Source organism: Electrona antarctica (assembly GCF_951216825.1).
Source record: "Electrona antarctica genome assembly, chromosome: 15".
NCBI lineage: Eukaryota > Metazoa > Chordata > Actinopteri > Myctophiformes > Myctophidae > Electrona > Electrona antarctica.
In genome coordinates this window covers 16,606,901-16,630,166 of record NC_136796.1, presented here as the reverse complement: position 1 = coordinate 16,630,166, position 23,266 = coordinate 16,606,901, and the positions used below count along the sequence as shown (strand labels likewise).

Sequence of the window (23,266 nt, the reverse complement as noted above, 5' to 3'; positions counted from 1 at the left end):
CTGAAAAGGAATCTTTGAAATGTTTCATCGTTTTAGAAATATAGTGCTTTCAAATTTGAGACATTTACAATGGGGCTCAATGGCAGATATTGGCACGTCAAAAAAGCACTTTCACCTAGAAACTCCATTCACACGTTTTATAATTCAGCTTTCTGTGGAGACACATGCTGGAACTTTTTACTTTGAAATGTTTTGTAGTTTCTGAGTTATTTAAGTTAAACGCCCAATGCATTCCCAATGGCAATAGCACAAACGTTGGCATGCTACTAGTCCTACTTACTTACACCTAGAAACCCCATTCAAACCTATTTAGGTTCATCTGACGGTGGACATGTTTGCCTGAAAAGGAATCTTGGAAATGTTTCATCGTTTTAGAAAAATAGTGCTTTCAAATTTGAGACATTTACAATGGGGCTCAATGGCAGATATTGGCACGTCAAAAAAGCACTTTCACCTAGAAACTCCATTCACACGTTTTATAATTCAGCTTTCTGTGGAGACACATGCTGGAACTTTTTACTTTGAAATGTTTTGTAGTTTCTGAGTTATTTAAGTTAAACGCCCAATGCATTCCCAATGGCAATAGCACAAACTTTGGCATGCTACTAGTCCTACATACTTACACCTAGAAACCCCATTCAAACCTATTTAGGTTCATCTTACGGTGGACATGTTTGCCTGAAAAGGAATCTTTGAAATGTTTCATAGTTTTAGAAATATAGTGCTTTAAATTTGAGAAATGTATAATGGCAGATAGTGGCACGTCAAAAAATCATTCACCTAGAAACTCCATTCACACTTTTTATAATTCAGCTTTCTGTGGAGACACATGCTGGAACTTTTTACTTTGAAATGTTTTGTAGTTTCTGAGTTATTTAAGTTAAACGCCCAATGCATTCCCAATGGCAATAGCACAAACTTTGGCATGCTACTAGTCCTACATACTTACACCTAGAAACCCCATTCAAACCTATTTAGGTTCATCTTACGGTGGACATGTTTGCCTGAAAAGGAATCTTTGAAATGTTTCATCGTTTTAGAAATATAGTGCTTTCAAATTTGAGACATTTACAATGGGGCTCAATGGCAGATATTGGCACGTCAAAAAAGCACTTTCACCTAGAAACTCCATTCACACGTTTTATAATTCAGCTTTCTGTGGAGACACATGCTGGAACTTTTTACTTTGAAATGTTTTGTAGTTTCTGAGTTATTTAAGTTAAACGCCCAATGCATTCCCAATGGCAATAGCACAAACGTTGGCATGCTACTAGTCCTACTTACTTACACCTAGAAACCCCATTCAAACCTATTTAGGTTCATCTTACGGTGGACATGTTTGCCTGAAAAGGAATCTTTGAAATGTTTCATCGTTTTAGAAATATAGTGCTTTCAAATTTGAGACATTTACAATGGGGCTCAATGGCAGATATTGGCACGTCAAAAAAGCACTTTCACCTAGAAACTCCATTCACACGTTTTATAATTCAGCTTTCTGTGGAGACACATGCTGGAACTTTTTACTTTGAAATGTTTTGTAGTTTCTGAGTTATTTAAGTTAAACGCCCAATGCATTCCCAATGGCAATAGCACAAACGTTGGCATGCTACTAGTCCTACTTACTTACACCTAGAAACCCCATTCAAACCTATTTAGGTTCATCTTACGGTGGACATGTTTGCCTGAAAAGGAATCTTTGAAATGTTTCATCGTTTTAGAAAAATAGTGCTTTCAAATTTGAGACATTTACAATGGGGCTCAATGGCAGATATTGGCACGTCAAAAAAGCACTTTCACCTAGAAACTCCATTCACACGTTTTATAATTCAGCTTTCTGTGGAGACACATGCTGGAACTTTTTACTTTGAAATGTTTTGTAGTTTCTGAGTTATTTAAGTTAAACGCCCAATGCATTCCCAATGGCAATAGCACAAACGTTGGCATGCTACTAGTCCTACATACTTACACCTAGAAACCCCATTCAAACCTATTTAGGTTCATCTTACGGTGGACATGTTCGCCTGAAAAGGAATCTTTGAAATGTTTCATCGTTTTAGAAATATAGTGCTTTCAAATTTGAGACATTTACAATGGGGCTCAATGGCAGATATTGGCACGTCAAAAAAGCACTTTCACCTAGAAACTCCATTCACACGTTTTATAATTCAGCTTTCTGTGGAGACACATGCTGGAACTTTTTACTTTGAAATGTTTTGTAGTTTCTGAGTTATTTAAGTTAAACGCCCAATGCATTCCCAATGGCAATAGCACAAACTTTGGCATGCTACTAGTCCTACATACTTACACCTAGAAACCCCATTCAAACCTATTTAGGTTCATCTTACGGTGGACATGTTTGCCTGAAAGGAATCTTTGAAATGTTTCATCGTTTTAGAAATATAGTGCTTTTAAATTTGAGAAATTCAGAATGGGGGTCAATGACCTTGGTATATTTTATGCACATGTCTGACCTTTCCATGCGGGCTCTCTGGCAGACTGGCCTGAACAGCAAAGTCTTCTGATAGACACCAAACCTATTACTCCCAAACATGGGAGTAACAAACCTATTTAGGTTCATCTTACGGTGGACATGTTTGCCTGAAAAGGAATCTTTGAAATGTTTCATAGTTTTAGAAATATAGTGCTTTAAATTTGAGAAATGTATAATGGCAGATAGTGGCACGTCAAAAAATCATTCACCTAGAAACTCCATTCACACTTTTTATAATTCAGCTTTCTGTGGAGACACATGCTGGAACTTTTTACTTTGAAATGTTTTGTAGTTTCTGAGTTATTTAAGTTAAACGCCCAATGCATTCCCAATGGCAATAGCACAAACTTTGGCATGCTACTAGTCCTACATACTTACACCTAGAAACCCCATTCAAACCTATTTAGGTTCATCTTACGGTGGACATGTTTGCCTGAAAAGGAATCTTTGAAATGTTTCATCGTTTTAGAAATATAGTGCTTTCAAATTTGAGACATTTACAATGGGGCTCAATGGCAGATATTGGCACGTCAAAAAAGCACTTTCACCTAGAAACTCCATTCACACGTTTTATAATTCAGCTTTCTGTGGAGACACATGCTGGAACTTTTTACTTTGAAATGTTTTGTAGTTTCTGAGTTATTTAAGTTAAACGCCCAATGCATTCCCAATGGCAATAGCACAAACGTTGGCATGCTACTAGTCCTACTTACTTACACCTAGAAACCCCATTCAAACCTATTTAGGTTCATCTTACGGTGGACATGTTTGCCTGAAAAGGAATCTTTGAAATGTTTCATCGTTTTAGAAAAATAGTGCTTTCAAATTTGAGACATTTACAATGGGGCTCAATGGCAGATATTGGCACGTCAAAAAAGCACTTTCACCTAGAAACTCCATTCACACGTTTTATAATTCAGCTTTCTGTGGAGACACATGCTGGAACTTTTTACTTTGAAATGTTTTGTAGTTTCTGAGTTATTTAAGTTAAACGCCCAATGCATTCCCAATGGCAATAGCACAAACTTTGGCATGCTACTAGTCCTACATACTTACACCTAGAAACCCCATTCAAACCTATTTAGGTTCATCTTACGGTGGACATGTTTGCCTGAAAAGGAATCTTTGAAATGTTTCATAGTTTTAGAAATATAGTGCTTTAAATTTGAGAAATGTATAATGGCAGATAGTGGCACGTCAAAAAATCATTCACCTAGAAACTCCATTCACACTTTTTATAATTCAGCTTTCTGTGGAGACACATGCTGGAACTTTTTACTTTGAAATGTTTTGTAGTTTCTGAGTTATTTAAGTTAAACGCCCAATGCATTCCCAATGGCAATAGCACAAACTTTGGCATGCTACTAGTCCTACATACTTACACCTAGAAACCCCATTCAAACCTATTTAGGTTCATCTTACGGTGGACATGTTTGCCTGAAAAGGAATCTTTGAAATGTTTCATCGTTTTAGAAATATAGTGCTTTCAAATTTGAGACATTTACAATGGGGCTCAATGGCAGATATTGGCACGTCAAAAAAGCACTTTCACCTAGAAACTCCATTCACACGTTTTATAATTCAGCTTTCTGTGGAGACACATGCTGGAACTTTTTACTTTGAAATGTTTTGTAGTTTCTGAGTTATTTAAGTTAAACGCCCAATGCATTCCCAATGGCAATAGCACAAACGTTGGCATGCTACTAGTCCTACTTACTTACACCTAGAAACCCCATTCAAACCTATTTAGGTTCATCTTACGGTGGACATGTTTGCCTGAAAAGGAATCTTTGAAATGTTTCATCGTTTTAGAAAAATAGTGCTTTCAAATTTGAGACATTTACAATGGGGCTCAATGGCAGATATTGGCACGTCAAAAAAGCACTTTCACCTAGAAACTCCATTCACACGTTTTATAATTCAGCTTTCTGTGGAGACACATGCTGGAACTTTTTACTTTGAAATGTTTTGTAGTTTCTGAGTTATTTAAGTTAAACGCCCAATGCATTCCCAATGGCAATAGCACAAACTTTGGCATGCTACTAGTCCTACATACTTACACCTAGAAACCCCATTCAAACCTATTTAGGTTCATCTTACGGTGGACATGTTTGCCTGAAAAGGAATCTTTGAAATGTTTCATCGTTTTAGAAATATAGTGCTTTTAAATTTGAGAAATTCAGAATGGGGGTCAATGACCTTGGTATATTTTATGCACATGTCTGACCTTTCCATGCGGGCTCTCTGGCAGACTGGCCTGAACAGCAAAGTCTTCTGATAGACACCAAACCTATTACTCCCAAACATGGGAGTAACAAACCTATTTAGGTTCATCTTACGGTGGACATGTTTGCCTGAAAAGGAATCTTTGAAATGTTTCAGAGTTTTAGAAATATAGTGCTTTCAAATTTGTTCGTTTCACAAAGGTGGGTCATGGGCCCTAGGCCTAGAAGAAGTCGCTATTAGATTGTTTTGGGAGGTCATGAGCTTAGTTTTTTGTGACAACCCCAAAACCGGTGACAAGTCAAATTTTGCTCTTTGGGTATAAGTTTTCAAATTACTGTAGACAAGTATCTGCCTCTAGAATAGAAGTGCAGTAGCAAAGTATTACAACAAAATAATAATTATTCTAGTAAAATAAATGTACCAAATAGTACTTAAGTACAGTACAGTGTGTGCTTGAGTAAAGTACATTCCTCCACTACAGGCTTACGTCAGGCCTCAGTCACATGATGGTAAATCCTTTTAGATCTCCTTATGTCACTCAATTGTTCAGACAGTAGATTAGGGGGGATGCTGTTGTGTTGGTGTTTGTGTCTTGTTTGTTTAGGTGATCATTCAGACAGATGGAAGGGTTAGTTCAACGCATTCATTTATGAAGAATCAGATTAAAACGGAAGGAAGCTGCAAGAAACATAAACCAAAATAAGAAAGAGTCCTGCGTGTATTTCAGCACTGCTGACAAAGTCCTGAGCTTGTGTTACACAGAGATTGGTGACCTATCGATACGGATCATATACGTTAGACTTCTGTTTTGTTTGACTCTTTGACAAATAGCCACAGTTTTCTATGAGAAAACTACGAGAGATTGGATTTATTTATCCTGCTGACATGTAGAAATACATCTCTGGACAACTATAACTGCATTTCAAGTTTCATGATGATTGTGTTGAGAAAGTCGTTGTATGTCAACATGGGAGTAACAGATTTGAATAGGTCATCGGCTTTGGTGTTGCCAACAGTTGGGAGTTTTTGGACCTGCAGACAGTGGAAGTGGAACCATTAAGTCTCGCAACACGTTGACACAGTGTCAGCAGAACGAACGGAGACATGTTGCATCTTATCGCGAGAGTTTTGTTATTTGTGTTGCTGTGGTGTCTATCAGAAGACTTTGCTGTTCAGGCCAGTCTGCCAGAGAGCCTGCATGGAAAGGTCAGACATGTGCATAAAATATACCAAGGTTATTGGCACTGTCTAACTAATGATACTGACATACTAACATGATACTGACCGACACAGAGAGGATTGTGTGCACATCTCAATGCCTATATTCAGGCCAGGTGCTGGATGTCATGCATCAAGGCAAACATCAAGGAAGAGGAAGAACATCCGCACACCAGTTTGTAGAGCTCCGAGACAAAAATGCAACGTTTCGACCGACTAGGTCTGGCAAATCCATTTGCCTGATGACCTAGTCAGTCGAAAAAATAAAGTAAGTCTCAGAGCTCTACAAACTGGTGTGCGGGTGTTCTTCCTCTTCACTAACATGATACTGACATGATACTAACATGATACTGACATGATACCAGGGCTTGACATTAACATTTTGAGGCGCTTGTCCTTCTGACAAGTACATTTCCCATTTACTTGTCCGGGTACAAAAGTCACTTGTCCGGAACACGAACACACACAAATACATTTTAAATCAACTAACTGTAAGTTGGTTTTGGTGAATACATGTTTGAAAATTAGATGAATATTCTCAGTTTACAACTTAATAGCACTAGAATGTCTGTGACCAGACATACATTTCATGAAACGGAATGGCGGACAAGAATATTGGAAAACTGACATTAGGAATGTCACACAATATTTATGACTGCTAGGAGCGTCACAGATACAGTGAAACCAAGAGTCACTTGTCCAACAGACAAGTAAAATTTGAATGCACCGGAATGATTTATTACTTGTCCCGGACAACAGGCCAAGCCTCAATTTCAAGCCCTGGATACCATCATGATACTGACCATGATACATACATGATACTGACCATGATACATACATGATACTGACCATGATACATACATGATACTAACATATTGACTATGATACTGACCACCGTCCTGACATCAGTTTCATGGTCAGTATCGTGTCAGTGTAATAATCACATACTAACAGTCCAGTTTAATGTATTGTCGTAAGGGGACTAGATATTGGATAATTATTTATGTAGCCTATATTGGGATAATATATTCATTCCATCCATTTCTAAACACATTTTTACATTTATATAAAATAGATTGTCTGATGTCTGCTGCAGGTTGTTCATGATGACCACACACACAGCCCTGCCAGCCAGCAGTTACAGCACCAGTTGAACAGACTTCAGGTGGTTCATGAGGACCACACACACAGCCCTGCCAGCCAGCAGTTACAGTACCAGTTGAACAGACTTCCTGGTGTCTGTCGAAGAATCCGCAGGCGCAGGATCACTGTGCTGGTAACATAAACAGTGATGTGTTAATGCAGTGGTTTTCAGACAGTGTGGTCCGGGGACCACCAGTGGCCCTTAAGGGGGTTCCAGGTGGTCCCCAGAAAAATGATGAAGTTGGTAACCAAATGTACCCTTATAGATCTTTAACTCTTCAGAGCGCAAAATTAAACCAAATGGGCCCACAAGGGTCCATTTGGTTTTACGCTCTCAAGAGGCGATGTTGTTGAACATCACCTTTACTTAATTTACAAGAAAGAAGAGAATGTAGAAGAAGTTATTTTGATCCATGTTGCCTGTTATCTTTGTACTACCACATCAATAGGCATACAGTATCGAATTGTGGATAAAACCCACCTTATCCAACAAAACATATTCTACACTTACTTTGGATGAATTGAAAATGTACCTGGGTACACTTCTGCAAACTGTTAATACAATTTTCAATCAATCAATGAAATGGTGGTAGTTCACCTCAACATTGTGAGAAAATAGGACACCATTGCCATCTAGTGTCTAAACGTTGTAGGTTTTTCCTGAGGAAGCAACATTAACTAGTAAATTAATGTAAAGGAGATAGAGCACTGTACCTCATGATGTAAATATCAATATATTATTCTTGTATATATTTTCAAAATGTTTCAATAGCTTCATATTTTACCATTCCTTTTTTCCCCCTCCCTATGACACCCATAATTATGTGTCTCAAATAAGGATGCCAGGTTGCCATGATTTTTTTTCCATCTCCCTTGCAACATTCATGCCATTCTGATTCAGTTTATTTGTGTGTGTGTGTGTGTGTGTGTGTGTGTGTGTGTGTGTCGGTTTCAGTGTAATGTGATCAAGTACTGCACCGCATCGCTGGGGATCAAGCCGGGACATCTGTGTCACTGTCCAAAAAAGTCCAGATGTTCCCACTTCTTCCTGAAGAGCCTCTGACGACCCCAGGATCATGCAGCATTTAACCCAGTGTATACATACTGTACATGGATACAGGATAAACAAGTGACTGCCTGCATGCACACACACAATTTTGGAAATAGAACGGGAACGGAAACTGTTTTTCTGGGGTTCTCTCTCCTTATTGGATTCAATTTGTAACCCACCTGAACATGTATGTTCACTAAAATAGCTACTGAACAAGCAATCTATATGCTATCACAACATAGAGCTCCAACTGTTTTGTTTTATCAACAAGTGCTAGTTAACAGGTTCCTAACGTTGGATGGGTGTTGGTCAAACTCAATACCGACCCAAACATGTATATTACACTTGTTTATAGCTTGTGATAATCGTCCTCCCCCATCCCTCCACTCGATGCACTTTAATGTACTTTTATTAAATGTTGATTTAAGTGCAGTACTACTTTGAAAACGTAACACTGACATGTTTAAATTTAAAGCAATAGTCTGATTATTCATATCAGCCCTGGGAAAAAATAAAAAAAAGATCACTAGGGTTGGGATTCCCAGTGGGATCCTTTAGGATTGTATTGAATCCTGTTCCTTAATGATTACCTCTTAACGGTCCCCTTCAAGGACTCCTGTAGTGTGTGTATAATTCTAAATATATACACATTTATATAACTTTGGCCATATTGTTTTATAAAGAAATGCAATCACATATAATATTGCTTACATATTATGTAGTGGTTCTCAAAGTGAGGTCCAGGGACCCTTATAATTCAAATAAACAAATGGACCCCGACAGGTCTGTAACCGAGTGTACAAATGGAACCAAATGGACCCGTATGGTCTGTAACAGAGAATGCAAATGGTTCCATTAGTTCTGTAAACACTGGTATTGTAATTGTATTACCGAATATGTTAACGATTACAAATGTGATGGAATTCCTCCATATTGGATCCAGTTTTGGAGCCCAACCCTAGTCATCATCACAGCCCCATGACACCAGCTCCCAGGAAACCCGGGTGGAATGCTCTGGATTAAGAGCGTCTGCTAAATGCCTACATTGTAAATTGTGCATCCACTCAAGTCTATTTTAGTTCAACACGGTGGTTCTGCAGTGGTGGAAAAAGTACTCGCATGTTTTACTTAAGTAAAAGTATCAACTATCAATACTGCAATATAGAAATACTCTGTTACAAGTGAAAGTCCAGAATTCAAAAATGTACTTGAGTAAAAGTAAAAACAGTGACCTTAAAGTACCAAAAGTAAAAGTACTCGTCCCATTTCAAGTTTTCAAATGTATAAACATTATTTGAAAATAGCAGATCTACAAGCTCACTGTAGCTAGGATCAGCTATTTTCAAATGGCCAAGTATCTAAAGTGTTCAAATAAATGTAGTGAAGTAAAAGTATTGGAAATACTCAAGTACAGTACATATACCCCAAAAGTGTACTTAGTTGTAGATAGTATCTTTCCACCACTGGAAATCAGTCACAGCGACTGATAACTTCAGATACACCAGGAACTAACAACTCTTTACCAGTGCAGTTAAGTCTGCACTGGTCTCGCTGTAGACAATTTCCATCATACAAGTCTGGACGATTCGAGGATAAAGCACTTTTGTATTGCATTGGAAAAATGTGCACGGATGAAACCTTTCCGATTTCTGATCTGCTTTTGGGATGCATAGTTCCATACTCTATGTAGCATTCCAAGATTGTGGAATAGTTGTCCGGCTACGGAAGCAGTGGAAAAAGTACTTACTTAAGTGAAAGTATCAATACTGCAATATAGACTTAGGCCTGACTCACACCTTCGCAACAGACTGATGTATGCTGCACACAAAATGAAGTGGAAACCGAGCTACACTTCCTAACCATCTGTCCATTGTACCAAGACATCAGAGACACATACTTCCCACAGATTACACACAGATTTTTGAAAACATGACCAATGACAAAAAACTCCCATATCTGCTGGGCGAAGTACAACAATGTGCAAAAACAGCAGCAAGATTCGTGAGTTGCTGTGATAGGAGAAGGATATCAAACGGAACACAACCACCCTAAAGACTAATCATTGTGTATATTCCTGCACTATACCTGCATCCAGTGATCTTGGTACAATATAGAAATTGATCTATTGAAGATTCTGACGTTCAAATGTACATATTTTTTGTTTTGATTGTATTGCTGTATTGTTGTATTGTGCTTTGGCAATGTAAACGTATGTTTTCTCATGCCAATAAAGCCCTTTGAATTGAAATTGAATTGTATGCTTGTTGTATGAGGTGTATAGCTGATGCAAGCTCGCAATGCATTTCCAATGGGAGTCACATGGTTTGACACAACATTTGTGTTGTATGAGGGGGAGGGGGGCAGTCGAAACACAGCCGAAAGCCATACAACACAAATGTTGTCAAACCATGTGACTCCCATTGGAAATGCATTGCGAGCTTGCATCATTTATACATCTCATACAACAAGCATGCATCAATGTTGTATGCTAGATGTAAAGGTGTGAGTCGGGCCTTTGGCCTCACTCACACCTTTTGATCTAGCATACAACATTGATGCATGCTAGATGTAAGCAAGATGTAAGTGTCATGGCCGCCCCAATGCATTTCCAATGGAAGTCACATGGTTTGATACAATATTTTACACCACAATATATACACCACTGGACACGAGACTAAGTCCACACTGAAGAGAGAGACAGGCTTTTGGGCAGCTAGTATGTTTATTTACTCGATGTAAAGCGTTCTTGGGTTCCTTGAGAGGCGCAATACAAGTTATAATTCTCCATCTTTTTGATATCAAGGAACGCACGCCATAACTGATTTGTCAGGTTACAATGGAACCAAACAGAGCCGTAAGGGCGGGTCCGTTTGGTTCCATTTGCACACACTCAAGAGTTACAGACCTGTAAGGGTCCATGCAGGGTCCAGGCACCCTCAAGGAACCCTGAGGGTCCCTGGACCCCACTATGAGAAACACTGGTTTAACAAACACGTTGGATCTGGAACTCTAAATTAAACAATTTTTATCATCCTGCATATTTTGTTGTACATCAAATAGCAAAAATAGTGGCACATTGTGTGCTTGTAGATTGGCTATTTCCACCCCCAAATGTTTGCCTATTATATTATGGGCATGCCCAGAATAGGGATGCTAGGGTTCATGTGTTTGAATCTAATGCACGCGCACACACAGTCACACACAGATGAATTCAATAAAATCGTAACATCAGTTGAATAAATAATGTAGACGTTTTGACCAATAGGAATCACATTTATCCGTCATATTCCAACGTTCAGTCTCTCGTTACGAGACAACAAGCGATGAAAAATTGATTTTTGGTTCATTTTCGTCAAATCCGAGGAAAACACTTTTCAAAACCGTCCGTGATGGGAAACAACCTTCATCTGTTGACGGAAGATGATAAAACATGGATTTTAAAAGTCTGTGTGATCCACGCAGTCCCACTGCGGTCCGGTCTCACGTGTCGCGCCGCATTGTGAGCTTGTAGATCGGCTATGTTCACAACTCCTTAAAGGACCACTTCACCACTTTTCAACTTCTCTTCCTATAATTGGTCCCAAGTAATGTTCATGATAAAATACCACAATTTTTTCCTACTCAGTCTGTGTCTCATAGGAAGGCTGTGGGCAGTTCAGAAACCCGTCCACCAGTGACATCATCGATGTCACTGGTGAAAAGTTGCAATGCAAAAGTTGAAGCCATCGTTCTCACGATAATAAAAATCTAAATATATTTTAAAACAAATCTTGTTTAAAAAAAAATCTGCCTAATGATGATGTCACTGGTGGACGGGTGTCCAAACTGCCCAAAGCCCTCCTATGAGACACAGACTGAGTAGGAAAAAATGGTGGTGTTTTATCATGAACATTAGTGAGGACCAATTATATGAAGAGATGTTGAAAAGTGGTGAAGTGGTCCTTTAAACATTTGTTTTCTAATTCATGGAATCAATGGAAATCGTTGAATTCTGTTTTAAAATTCATGATTTTCTTTTAGCTTTTTTGGAAATATTGTTTTGAAATAAATAATTAAAAACAAAATGTAGGAAACAAAAAATAAAGGGACCCATAAAAATGTGTCCACGACTCACTGTTAGGGAAACTGGCAGTCGCTGGGGAAAAATAATAATAATCTTGAGAATCACTGGTCTCTGTCCAGTTTTAGGATGTGATTCCCAGCCGCTCTTGGTCCATGGTCCTGATACTGGAGTGTTCAGATTTTTTTTCCACCTGGTCCTTAGATGCATTCTTAAGGTCTTAAGATGGCTCAGATCCAAGGACCTGGTCCTAAAAAGAAAAGTGAGGTCCGGGGGGGGGGTCCTTAGATGGATTCGATCTGCCGTCGGACCTTCTCCGAGGCCAGCCGGTCCAGGGAGCGCTGCCGGGCGACCACCACCAGGGCGAAGACCACCGTCAGAGACAGCATGACCGCCTCGAACTTCCAGAATAGATGCTCCTCCATCACGGTTGAACGACAGCTGGAGAGGGTGAGAGGGAGAGAGTGTGTAAAGGAGTTGTAGTGCAATTTTTCCACCTGAGATTTCACATTGTAAACAATGAATAGTACTACAGGATAATAAACTCATGCTGCTTGTCAATGTAGAACAGACAGACGGACGGACGGACACCGTTTGTCTCGGTAGGACCATAGACTGTAAATGAATGGGAGCATAATTTACAAAAAACACATCAAAAACCAAGTGTCAGGTCAACTACCAATTCACTTGAATGGAATGACAATTATTCTGCAGCCAGCAGGAGGGGAAACAGACACCAGAGACACCCTTTGTGAGAACTGCAGCGTTTTCATTATTTCCGCATTGGCTTCAGTAGCGGACACTTCCCGCCTGGGACAGACAGACAGAGTTGTTTGTGTCTGTAGGACAGACAGACTAACCTCATATAGTCATCTTTGTTGGACTTGGTGCAGTTGACTTTCTCCACATAGCCCGTCTGTCCACAAGCTGACCACGACTTCTGCGCACACACACACACACACACACACACACACACACACACACACACACACACACACACACACACACACACACACACACACACACACACACACACACACACACACACACACACACACACACACACACACACACACACACACACACACACACACACACACACACACACACACACACACACGAGCTTTTTAGGTTTCACATCAATTATAGATAGATTGGTTAATTCATCCAGTATCACGTCGAGACACGAGTTATCAAAGAGGGGTCCTTGAAGGTTCCAGGGGGCCGACAGCTAAATTAGTTAATATTGCATTAAAATCTGCTATTCTCAAAACAATCTTGAAAAGATGTGAACATTTATGAAATGCTTTAAGAACATTAATCTTATACAGGGACCTCTGGCACGGCACAACACAACATGTTCGGATGGGGTCAAACTGTCGGTCGAACCACCCAACTTTGGAGATTTAGAATATTTAGAATGACAGATAGAGAAAGTCAGATAGAAAAATCTCCACATTAATAATGGTAAAAGATAAATAAATAAATAATTCTACTCGAGCTGTATTTAGGTAAAAAACAATAACCCATTCAAGTATCTGACAATGTATAAAGTCACTTTTTTGTTGTTGCTTTTTTTTATTATCTTGAAAATAAAATTTAAATATTTTAATTAATCTACTGTCACACAGTAAAGATACTCACAGTCATGAAGTCGTTGCACTGAGAGCATTCTACTGTCACCACAAACTCCTCCAGCATCCAGCAGGGGGCAGTAGAGGGCTTACTGGCTGCTGGACACAACACCACACATGGAAACCACATGAGAACACACACACAACCCCACACACACAATGAATTGTTTCCCGAACTTGGGTCCGCGGACCCCCAGAGGTCCTTGAGAGAGTCCCAGGGGGTCCGCTGCTAAATGATAATTAGGAACCAAATGGACCCTTATGGATCTGTAACCTTAGCGGGTCCATTTGGTTCCATTTGTACACTCAGTTAAAATTTTGGGGGTCCCAGAGATAGAAATGCCATTAAATAAGGGACTGTAGCCTAAGTCAGATCACACCTGGGGCCCTTGAAATTAAAATGGTTGAAAATCACTGCTAGAGCCGTACAAATCTTCTCTTATGGGGTTTTTTGGCATATCTTTTCAAATGGGGATCCGCAGGCTAATGAGTATCATTTTGGGGGTCCTTGACATGAAAACATTTGGGAACCACTGCCATAATGGACACACTGTATAATATAATCATGATTATATATCCCCGATTAGTCTTCATGCTACGCCATGTTCTGAAGTGTAAAGCAGTAGGTTCTCAACCTGTGGGTCCCAGGGGGATCCCCACGTGATTTATAATCAACTTCAATCTAATATTGCAACTACCAAATTGGCAATTAAGATAAGAAAGAGACAAACAATTTGAAAATAGCCTATCAGCAAGCTCAAAACACCTTGCGCTGCGAAGCGTTGTGAACTTGTAGATCTGATATTTTCTTATTTTTCACCAGTTCAAATATGATTATTTTGGGGGGTCAAGACCTGAAAAGATTGAGAACCACTGCTGTAAAGTACTGTAAAGGTAAGGTCTGTTTTATATTATTAGTGGTTTCCATTGAGTATTTGTATGACAATTAATGGTCAACTTAAATGTTGTAATGGTGACAGCCCCTCTATATTACCATTTGTACCAATGAGTTAGTATTACATTACTATATTAGTAGTTGTACCAGCGAGTTAGTATTATATTACATTACTATATTAGTACCAGTGAGTTATTATATTACATTACTGCATTAGTAGTTGTACCTGTGAGTTAGTATTACATTACTATATTAGTAGTTGTACCAGTGAGTTATTATATTACATTACTGCATTAGTAGTTGTACCAGTGAGTTAGTATTACATTACTATATTAGTACCAGTGAGTTATTATATTACATTACTGCATTAGTAGTTGTACCTGTGAGTTAGTATTACATTACTATATTAGTAGTTGTACCAGTGAGTTAGTATTATATTACATTACTATATTAGTAGTTGTACCAGTGAGTTAGTATATTACATTACATTAGAGCCATACCTGATGTTCTCTCCTCGCTGAGCAGGGCTGCTCCAAACACCCTAGAAGAGAAGATCAACGTGGATTAAGCCAGGGATAATTAACGGGCCGCCGGCCATTATTGAGAAATAAATCCTGACAGGGCGTGTATTTAACTATTTATATATATTTTTTTTTATATAAATAAAAAAGGCACAATATACGGTTACTGTATATGACACAGATGCTTTCCCGGATCGAAAGGTATAAGATAATAAAGGCTTTGAGTGAGTTAACTTAATGGATTATAAACAAATTGCTGTCAAAGGGTGCGTCAAGGACATCTGGGACCCACCTGAGAGAGACGAGCCCCCAGAACAGCGCGTGTAGAACCAGAACCCGGGGTCTGAAACACGCCACAGGAATCCTACAGTCCCCCTCCATGATCCTGTAGCGCCACCTGGTGAATGGACCAGCCACCCTGAAGACACGCCACACTCCACTTGTGTTGACTACACCAACGACTAAAACGCTAAGACGATTCACTAGCTAAAAATGATAAGACTGAAACACTTTGACTGGGCAGGTTGACTGGGTGTTTGTCACCAAGTCTCAAGTGTTTGCTTTCGGGTTCTTCAGTCCATGTGGAATATTTCCATGAGAGCCATGATTGTTTTTTTTTGTTTTTGTACTGGACTGACACGGCGGTGGCAGAGGTCACGGGTCGAGGGTCAGCATTACCGTCCAGTGATTGAACCTGGAGGAGAGATAAACACTGTCACAGTTATAGAGTTGCACCTACCCCGTTTTCTCTAGTCTTGTCACAATTATTACATAATCACAATTATTTGAGATAATCTGAATTATTTTTGCATAATCGTCAATCGTTTCCATGTTGAAAAATGTCCATACATTTTCAATTAAAAAGAAAAATAGCAGAAATAGCAGATCTACAATCTGATTGATTGAAAATGTTATTTCACAGTATGTAGAATGGGAGCATTTCAAACAAAAGCGCAGTTTTTGTCAATACAAAAACTGCTACTTTGTGGACGAAAACATGAAAAGCACAATACTTGTCCACCATTGTCAGGGTCCACCATTTTCAATTCATCATAAAACCCTACAATACAACATTTAGTCTGAAAAACCTTAGTCAACTTCACCATGCCGGCTTTTGGTGGACATTTGTCAAAATAATATTTTTCCATGCACATACAAATGAGTGGACACTAATATTACAAGAAAGCTATAGGGGGAGAGCGTAGTGACATGTTCGGTAGGATTTTGACTTATTTTGGTGCCATCTTCCTGCCTACATGTAGGCTAGTAGGATGCTAGGCTACTTGGCTGCCAGTCTGTAGTTCGTAAGTTTGCTTGTCAGTGACGCTGGTGTGTATACTGTCACTGCAGTACACCATCTTCCATCTCTCCTATCTTTGACTTGTCACAACTCTTCTACTCTATGGCTCTGGATCGACGCCTCGACGGTGGTATTATTATTATTCGCCGTTAGAAAATGTTCAGGTGTTCTGATCTGATAGCCGCCTCCCCTCCCCTCATGTCAAAACAGTTCTCAATGTTTACATCTTACTTGACGAGAAGACATGTGGACATATCCTTATGGAACCAGGGAGAGGGGGAAAAACACCACAAGAGTGACGAGTGATCAGTCAAACATGTGTTCTCTCCGCAGTAAATAAATAATCTGTCTGTGTAGGCTATGCAATCTGACCATTATAATTTTGATTACACTGTCTCGTGCTCGTTTGAGGACAGGTAGAGAGCAGAGCATACAGGTGTTTGGGAATGTTGCTGAAGGTTATGTTATTTTGTCAGCTGACACCCAAATCAAAGAAACCATACAGCGTGTATTTTGATAATTAAGCAGCAGCCTACTACTATAGCCTACTGGTAGGCAGGAAAATGGCAACCAGAATAACCCGTTCTGAGCGAAACTCCTCCCTAAGCTCTGGCCCTATAGAGCGTCGCAGTCCTGGAAATGAAACCCAATGCATTTTCCTCATAGACATTTCTTAAAGTATTTATTTAAAGACGGTTACGCCGCGGACAAAGCCAACTCGAGTCGTGACAACTCATGACAACACAAACAATATTTTGGACCAAACAAATAATTAGAAAGAAGAAAAAAACGGCAGGTTACAACACTTTTGTTGTTGTTTTTCTTCTTTGAGCGACGCTCTATAGCCTTAAATCTGTAGGTGTGTAAGTCAGAGCCATTTAATAGAAGAGTTACGATATTGAGGGGGCAGACACAGAGCGCTCGAGCGCTGTTCATGCAGCCTGAACTGAGACAAGCTGGAGTTGGAAATGCATTGTTTTCAACGAGGGCGGTGCAAATAAGAGCTATTTTAAGCATGTGTGCAACATGACAACTGTTTTAAAGTATTGTACAGTAACAACTGTAAAAGTCTCTTTAATGTTTATGTTGTATTACTACAAAACAATCTAAATTAAAGGGATTTAAGATCATTAAAGCGGGGCTGTTGCCTGAGTCCAATGCATTTCTGCCTACTTCCGAGCCGCCATTGGACTGGCCCCATGAAGTGAACGCAGTTTGCGTAACTCTGTCTATATCTAAGGCTCTGGTCAGAGTGCACAAACAGAACCAATGTGTGCACTCTCACAGTACGTTTTAACAGCGGGCGACAGCCAGACGAATTTTCCGGAAGTGCATTATTTGTCAATGGGACCCGGCAACTACTGGCAATAGCAGGCGATGGTCGAAAAGTGGGCGGAGGAACGTCGTCCGAAAAGATAAAAATAATTCATCTTTTGGGCGACATCGCCCGGCGATAGTGGGCGATAGCCAATGAAATCCAAGCGACGCTCGCCGTTGGTCTCCCGCTGTTAAAACGTACTGTCACAGTACGTTTTAATAGCGGGCGACAGCCAGACGAATTTTCCGGAAGTGCATTGTTTGTCAATGGGACCCGGCAACTACTGGCGATAGAGGCGATAGCAGGCGAACCATAGAGTATATATATAATAGAGACTGAACTGGCGCGAAGCTCCGCCCCCCCAGCTATTCATGTCAGTGGAAGTTGCTCAGTGGCGTTTTGAAGCACCCGGAAGACTGCCGGAAGTACCGTCTCAGAACGTCTACTTCCGCATTTGACCACCAAATTTTGGTGGTCAAATGCGGAAGTGCAACCGAGCGCTCAATGTTAAAGCCCAGCTGCACGGGGTTTCCCGGTCATGAATCCACGGGTCCGCCTGTAGTCCCTCCTCCTACCACTAGGGAGGAGAGCTTCAACGTTGGAAAGTCTGCCTGCCCCCTTGAGGCGAACAGGCGATGGTCGAAAAGTGGGCGGAGGAACGTCATCTTTTGGGCGACGTTGCCAGGCGATAGTGGGCGTTAGCCAATTAAATTCAAGCGACGCACGCCGTTGGTCTCCCGCTGTTAAAATGTACTGTCAGAGTTATTGGAGAGATAAGTGGGAACCACTGACTGTACCAGTGGACCCCTAATGTGCAGTGTCACAGAAAATCAGTGTCAAACATACTCTGAGGAAAACTAGTTGGAGACTGACATTCAGTCTTATAATCAAAATTACATTATGTTATTACGGTATGTGTATTCAATATAAAAACGAAACCGTCACTGTCCTCAGTTCAGCCCATCACAGTAGCATATCCGTTACCGTAAACTTGTTAACCTAACCCCCACTTGATGTAACGTAATTTGAGTAAGCCGTTTTCATTTCAAGGACCCCCAGATGAATATGTATTTGGCTGCCCCGGCCCTAACCCCCTGAAGAGGGGGGGGGGGGCACTCATTTAGGTACAGTAAAACAGCTTCACAAAATATAATTTAGAATAGACTCTACGGACTGTTGTTTACACTTTTTGTTATGGCGTTCAACTTCGATGCTATCTGTTAGCTTAGCTAAGTTCACATGATTTACACCCACACACATGAACACGTTCGCAACACTAGCTTGCTCACCAAGCCAACAAGAATGACAATCACCTTATGTTACTGATCGATGGCGAATAAATTACTGTTCATCATAAGCATCATCCACGCATAACGGACAACTCTATGATAACGGAATGGTGGTGACTGTGTTTTAGCAGCGGATGCTAAACAGCTAACAATAGCCAACAAGCTGCTAAATCAATAACAGTGTTTGGTTGGAGGCTGCTAACGGGCTAGATAGCAACACACAGTAGAAACTCACCGTCAAACAGAAGGTGACGAGCAGACTGCGGCCAGTGACGTTGTGACGCACTTTAATTGTTGTTTAGTTTTGTGGTGCTGGAAATGTAAACGTATGACTGCTCGCTGCCTGCTGACGTCGGGGTTGAGTAACTTGAGTTCTTCTAGTCTCGCGTTGCTGAACAGCTTCGCAGGTTGCACATCCGGTCTAGGGCGGATACGGAAACGGAATGCGTGTGGATCATACTCTATGGTGTGGATCTTAAAGTATATGGTATATTATATATAGCCTACTCTAAGGTGTGGATGGATATGCGTGTAGTCTCGCGTAGCCAGACAACTACGTTAGCTCCAGACACGCGCACAATACCCCTGACGCGCCGTGATGGTGTCATTTTGCATTTTGCACTGCAGGATAATCAAGAAATATTGAAGAAGGACACGTCACCCGGGTGACATGCGATTGATTGATTGATTGATTGATTGATTGATTGATTGTATTGTATTATTTTGGAAAAAGAAATACAACAGACCATATTACTTTATACTTACTTATGCTCTTCTAAGTTCTCTGGGGCATATAGCCTAAGAAGGCATTGATTGCGACCAAAGGTCGCAGAAAACTATGAAGACTTGCATTTTTGTCACGTCACTCACAACAATTCCCGTCACTCTGTCATGTCACCTAACTCAAATCCCTGTCGCTCACCCCAGGCAAGCCCCCAGGTCATTGTGACATCAGCCCGCTGGTCACCCCAGGCCAGAGTAATATAGTGTAAGAGAGTGCCGACACTAGCGTTGACTCCATTGTAACAATGGAATGCGGAAGTGCTCATTCTATCTCAATGGGATAGTTCCAGCCATAGGAGCAATGTTTGGAACTATAGCCCATAGGCACCCGCTTTGCGGCGAGATCAAAGCGTGTCGCTACTCTCCTACTCTACACTCTGTCCCAGGCTTTTCCTCCGATGTGGTGGAAAACCTGGTGAGGCGAGGTTAGTCCCAGGCAAGCACCCAGGTGCCCAGGTCATCGTGACATCATCATGACATCAAGGACCATATAAGGTAGCTCGAACCAGAGCTGGTTGTCTCGTTAGATCCCGCTGCAGTGGTGTCCGATCCGAACTTAACCGGTATGCAGAAATTTCTAACCCAACGATATCCGGTTTGTAAAGCCACTAAGGCAGATATCACTAAGGAATATGCCATATGATGCGTTCCACGGTAGAACACACCACTGCAAAGAAATATAGAAATGAGAGGGGAAATAAAAAGACTCAGCAATCGTACGACATGACATGTCACATTTTCTGATCTCTTGTTTATTCACTGTGCACATTATATGATTTTATTGAGGTTTCTGAAGAGCATATTGTATAATTGTATTGAGGTTCCTAAAGAGAACACTGTATATGCCTACTGTAATTGTATTGAGGTTTTTAAAGAGCATAGCATGTGGGTCTTCACCCACACTGTCACCTTTTACAAGACTTCAGTGGTGATGGTCTTCATGGAGACATGGACAGAAGCCCCGAGGAACAATCAGATTATTCAGACATTGACACTGTGTTCTCACCTAGCTCTCTGATGTCACACACATGCACGCACACATGAATTCACAGGTTTACTATACTTGTGAGGACATCAACCTTTTAGCAATTAATGAATGCCATTTTGTTTTTAATACATTTTGCCTATTTTATCCGTAAGCCTAAAGACCCCCCACAAAAGCAGATCTACAGTTGTGGGCTTGTAGATCGGCTAATTGTCTGGTTCATGTCACTGGCACGCAACACAACTATGAATCATGTTTAACTTTAATTCCAACCCCCCCTCTAAGGGGATATTATCAGATCAATGTCCAATCTGGGAATATATGTTTGTAAAGGTGCATGTACTGTACAGTAACACATCTCCCAAAGATTGAAATTCAGTTTCCCTAGGATATTCTGACAGTTGCTGAAAGTTGGGATATCAATCATTAACAACCTATCCTATATGCTGCATGCATGCACATTAAATGACATTAAGCAGAATGACATTTTGTCAAATTTTGACAAAATGTCATTCTGCTTAAAGTAACATGTGACGGGTCAAACCAGGGGGTTATCCATTGCAAGCATTTCTTCTGCACGAAAAACACTCCTTGGGCTAAAAACGGGCATAGCCGTCATCACAAATGTGAGGAGGTATCCCAATTTTCAGTCAGCTCTCAGAATTGCTGAATTTCAATCTTTGTGATGTGTTACTAGATACCTTTACAAACACATTGGTGAAGACATTTATTGGCAAGAAATGTATTCCCAGATTGTATTAGTATCCCCTGACTCAATGTCTAATCCTGACCTAACCCCAACCTGAATCCTTTCTAATTCTAAACATTAGGAAACACCAGGAAAATGGTCCTCACAATGTCTATTTCTCATATTCTACTGTACTTGTTGTGAGGACATTTGGTCCTCACAAGTATAGTAAAACACACACGCACACACACTCTCTCTCTCTCCCCTCCCTCCCCTCCCTCCATCTCTCTCTCTCTCTCTCTCTCTCTCTCTCTCTGTGACAGTTTATGTCAACTCATCAAAAATCATTTTAAAATTAGAGTCTCCACTCGTCTCTGTTGATTGACTGACAGATCGATTGGTTAAATGATGGCTGTGAACATGTCACGCATCCACACCCTCAAATCCATGCACGCACGCACGCACGCACGCACGCACGCAGGCAGGCAGGCAGGCAGGCAGGCAGGCAGGCAGACAGACAGACAGACAGACAGACAGACAGACAGACAGACAGACAGATTCAAACATTTCCAAGAGTTTTCAAGCTGTCAGATCTGTTGTGTTGGCAAAATTCAATCATGAATCAATTCTGTATGCACAAAAAAATAATAATAAATGAAACGTATCGTCGCTGGAAACCTTGTATGTCCACAACCGTTTTATTACTAGGCCCATTTCATAATATAAAATTGTGACAATAGCCGATCTAAACGCGCCGCACGCCGCATTTTGAGATATTTTCACTTTATATTTTAATTTTGAGATATTTTCACACTTGTATGATGAAGTGTAGGGCATGATTTTAGTAAAAAAGCTAAAATATGGAGATACGAGGTTTCTGCCCGACAGCGACGATATCAAACAATGTCTTCTGCCGCCTTGTATTTTCCAATGTGCACAGTATAGAATTGTATCGAGGTATCTGAGCACAGAGTACATTTCTGACCAGGGGTCATCGCCATGCTGGCTTATGGTTAGCCCTGGTCCAGTGCTTACAGCGAGTCTCTCACTGAGACTCGATGTAAGCGCTGAACCAGGGCTAGCTTATGGTGGACATTTCTGTCAAAATTACATTTTTGCCATGGACATACGTGGACTGGACATACATGCCTGATGAAGGTCTGAATGACCGAAATGTTGCTCAATAAATCTAATTCTAAGTGAAGACAGTGTGCAGGATCCTTTTTCACACATGCCATGGACATACAAAATGATCAGACAATAATATTACCAGAAACGCATAAAGAGCTTGCCCTGAATGACCATAAGAGGTAGCCTATGTAACTCTGCGAGTATTCAAACGGAACCAAACTGGACCCTTACACTCAGCCTGGGGGTCCTTGCAATTGCAAGTAAAACCAGTAGCCTACAGTGGACTCCTAATGTGCCATAGTGTTGTAGTAAATCAGTGTCATTCATATTCTGAAGAAAACCTGGAGACTTGACACTCAGGTGTTATGATCAAAACAAGAACATTAGCCTAATGCCATGGTGTATAAAAAGGACAATCAAACATTTGCCACAGACATGATATGTCCGTCCGTGTACACCTGACATATCGATGACCCCTGTTTCTGACAGTCTGGGCTGTCATCGCGAGACTGTCACTCACTTTGAACGCCTGT

The 23,266-nt window shown here is 40.6% G+C and overlaps 1 protein-coding gene across 4 annotated transcripts; it reads right to left on the bottom strand.

The window, feature by feature from the left end:
• Positions 1-10,832: 10,832 nt before the first annotated feature.
• jtb (jumping translocation breakpoint) lies at positions 10,833-19,716 on the bottom strand. Of its 4 annotated transcripts, none has more exons than XM_079522404.1 (6): positions 19,382-19,716; positions 15,532-15,933; positions 15,219-15,259; positions 13,834-13,922; positions 13,050-13,126; positions 10,833-12,630 (listed from the first exon to the last, which is right to left on the bottom strand). In XM_079522404.1, the coding sequence occupies exons 2-6, from the start codon at positions 15,618-15,620 to the stop codon at positions 12,474-12,476; spliced, it is 453 nt and encodes a 150-aa protein (XP_079378530.1). In that variant the 5' UTR covers positions 15,621-15,933; positions 19,382-19,716; the 3' UTR covers positions 10,833-12,473. The 4 variants fall into 4 exon arrangements, with proteins under 4 accessions (XP_079378530.1, XP_079378531.1, XP_079378528.1 ...); XM_079522405.1 differs by having other exon boundaries at positions 13,834-13,919; XM_079522402.1 differs by having other exon boundaries at positions 13,050-13,129; positions 19,382-19,710.
• Positions 19,717-23,266: the final 3,550 nt, after the last annotated feature.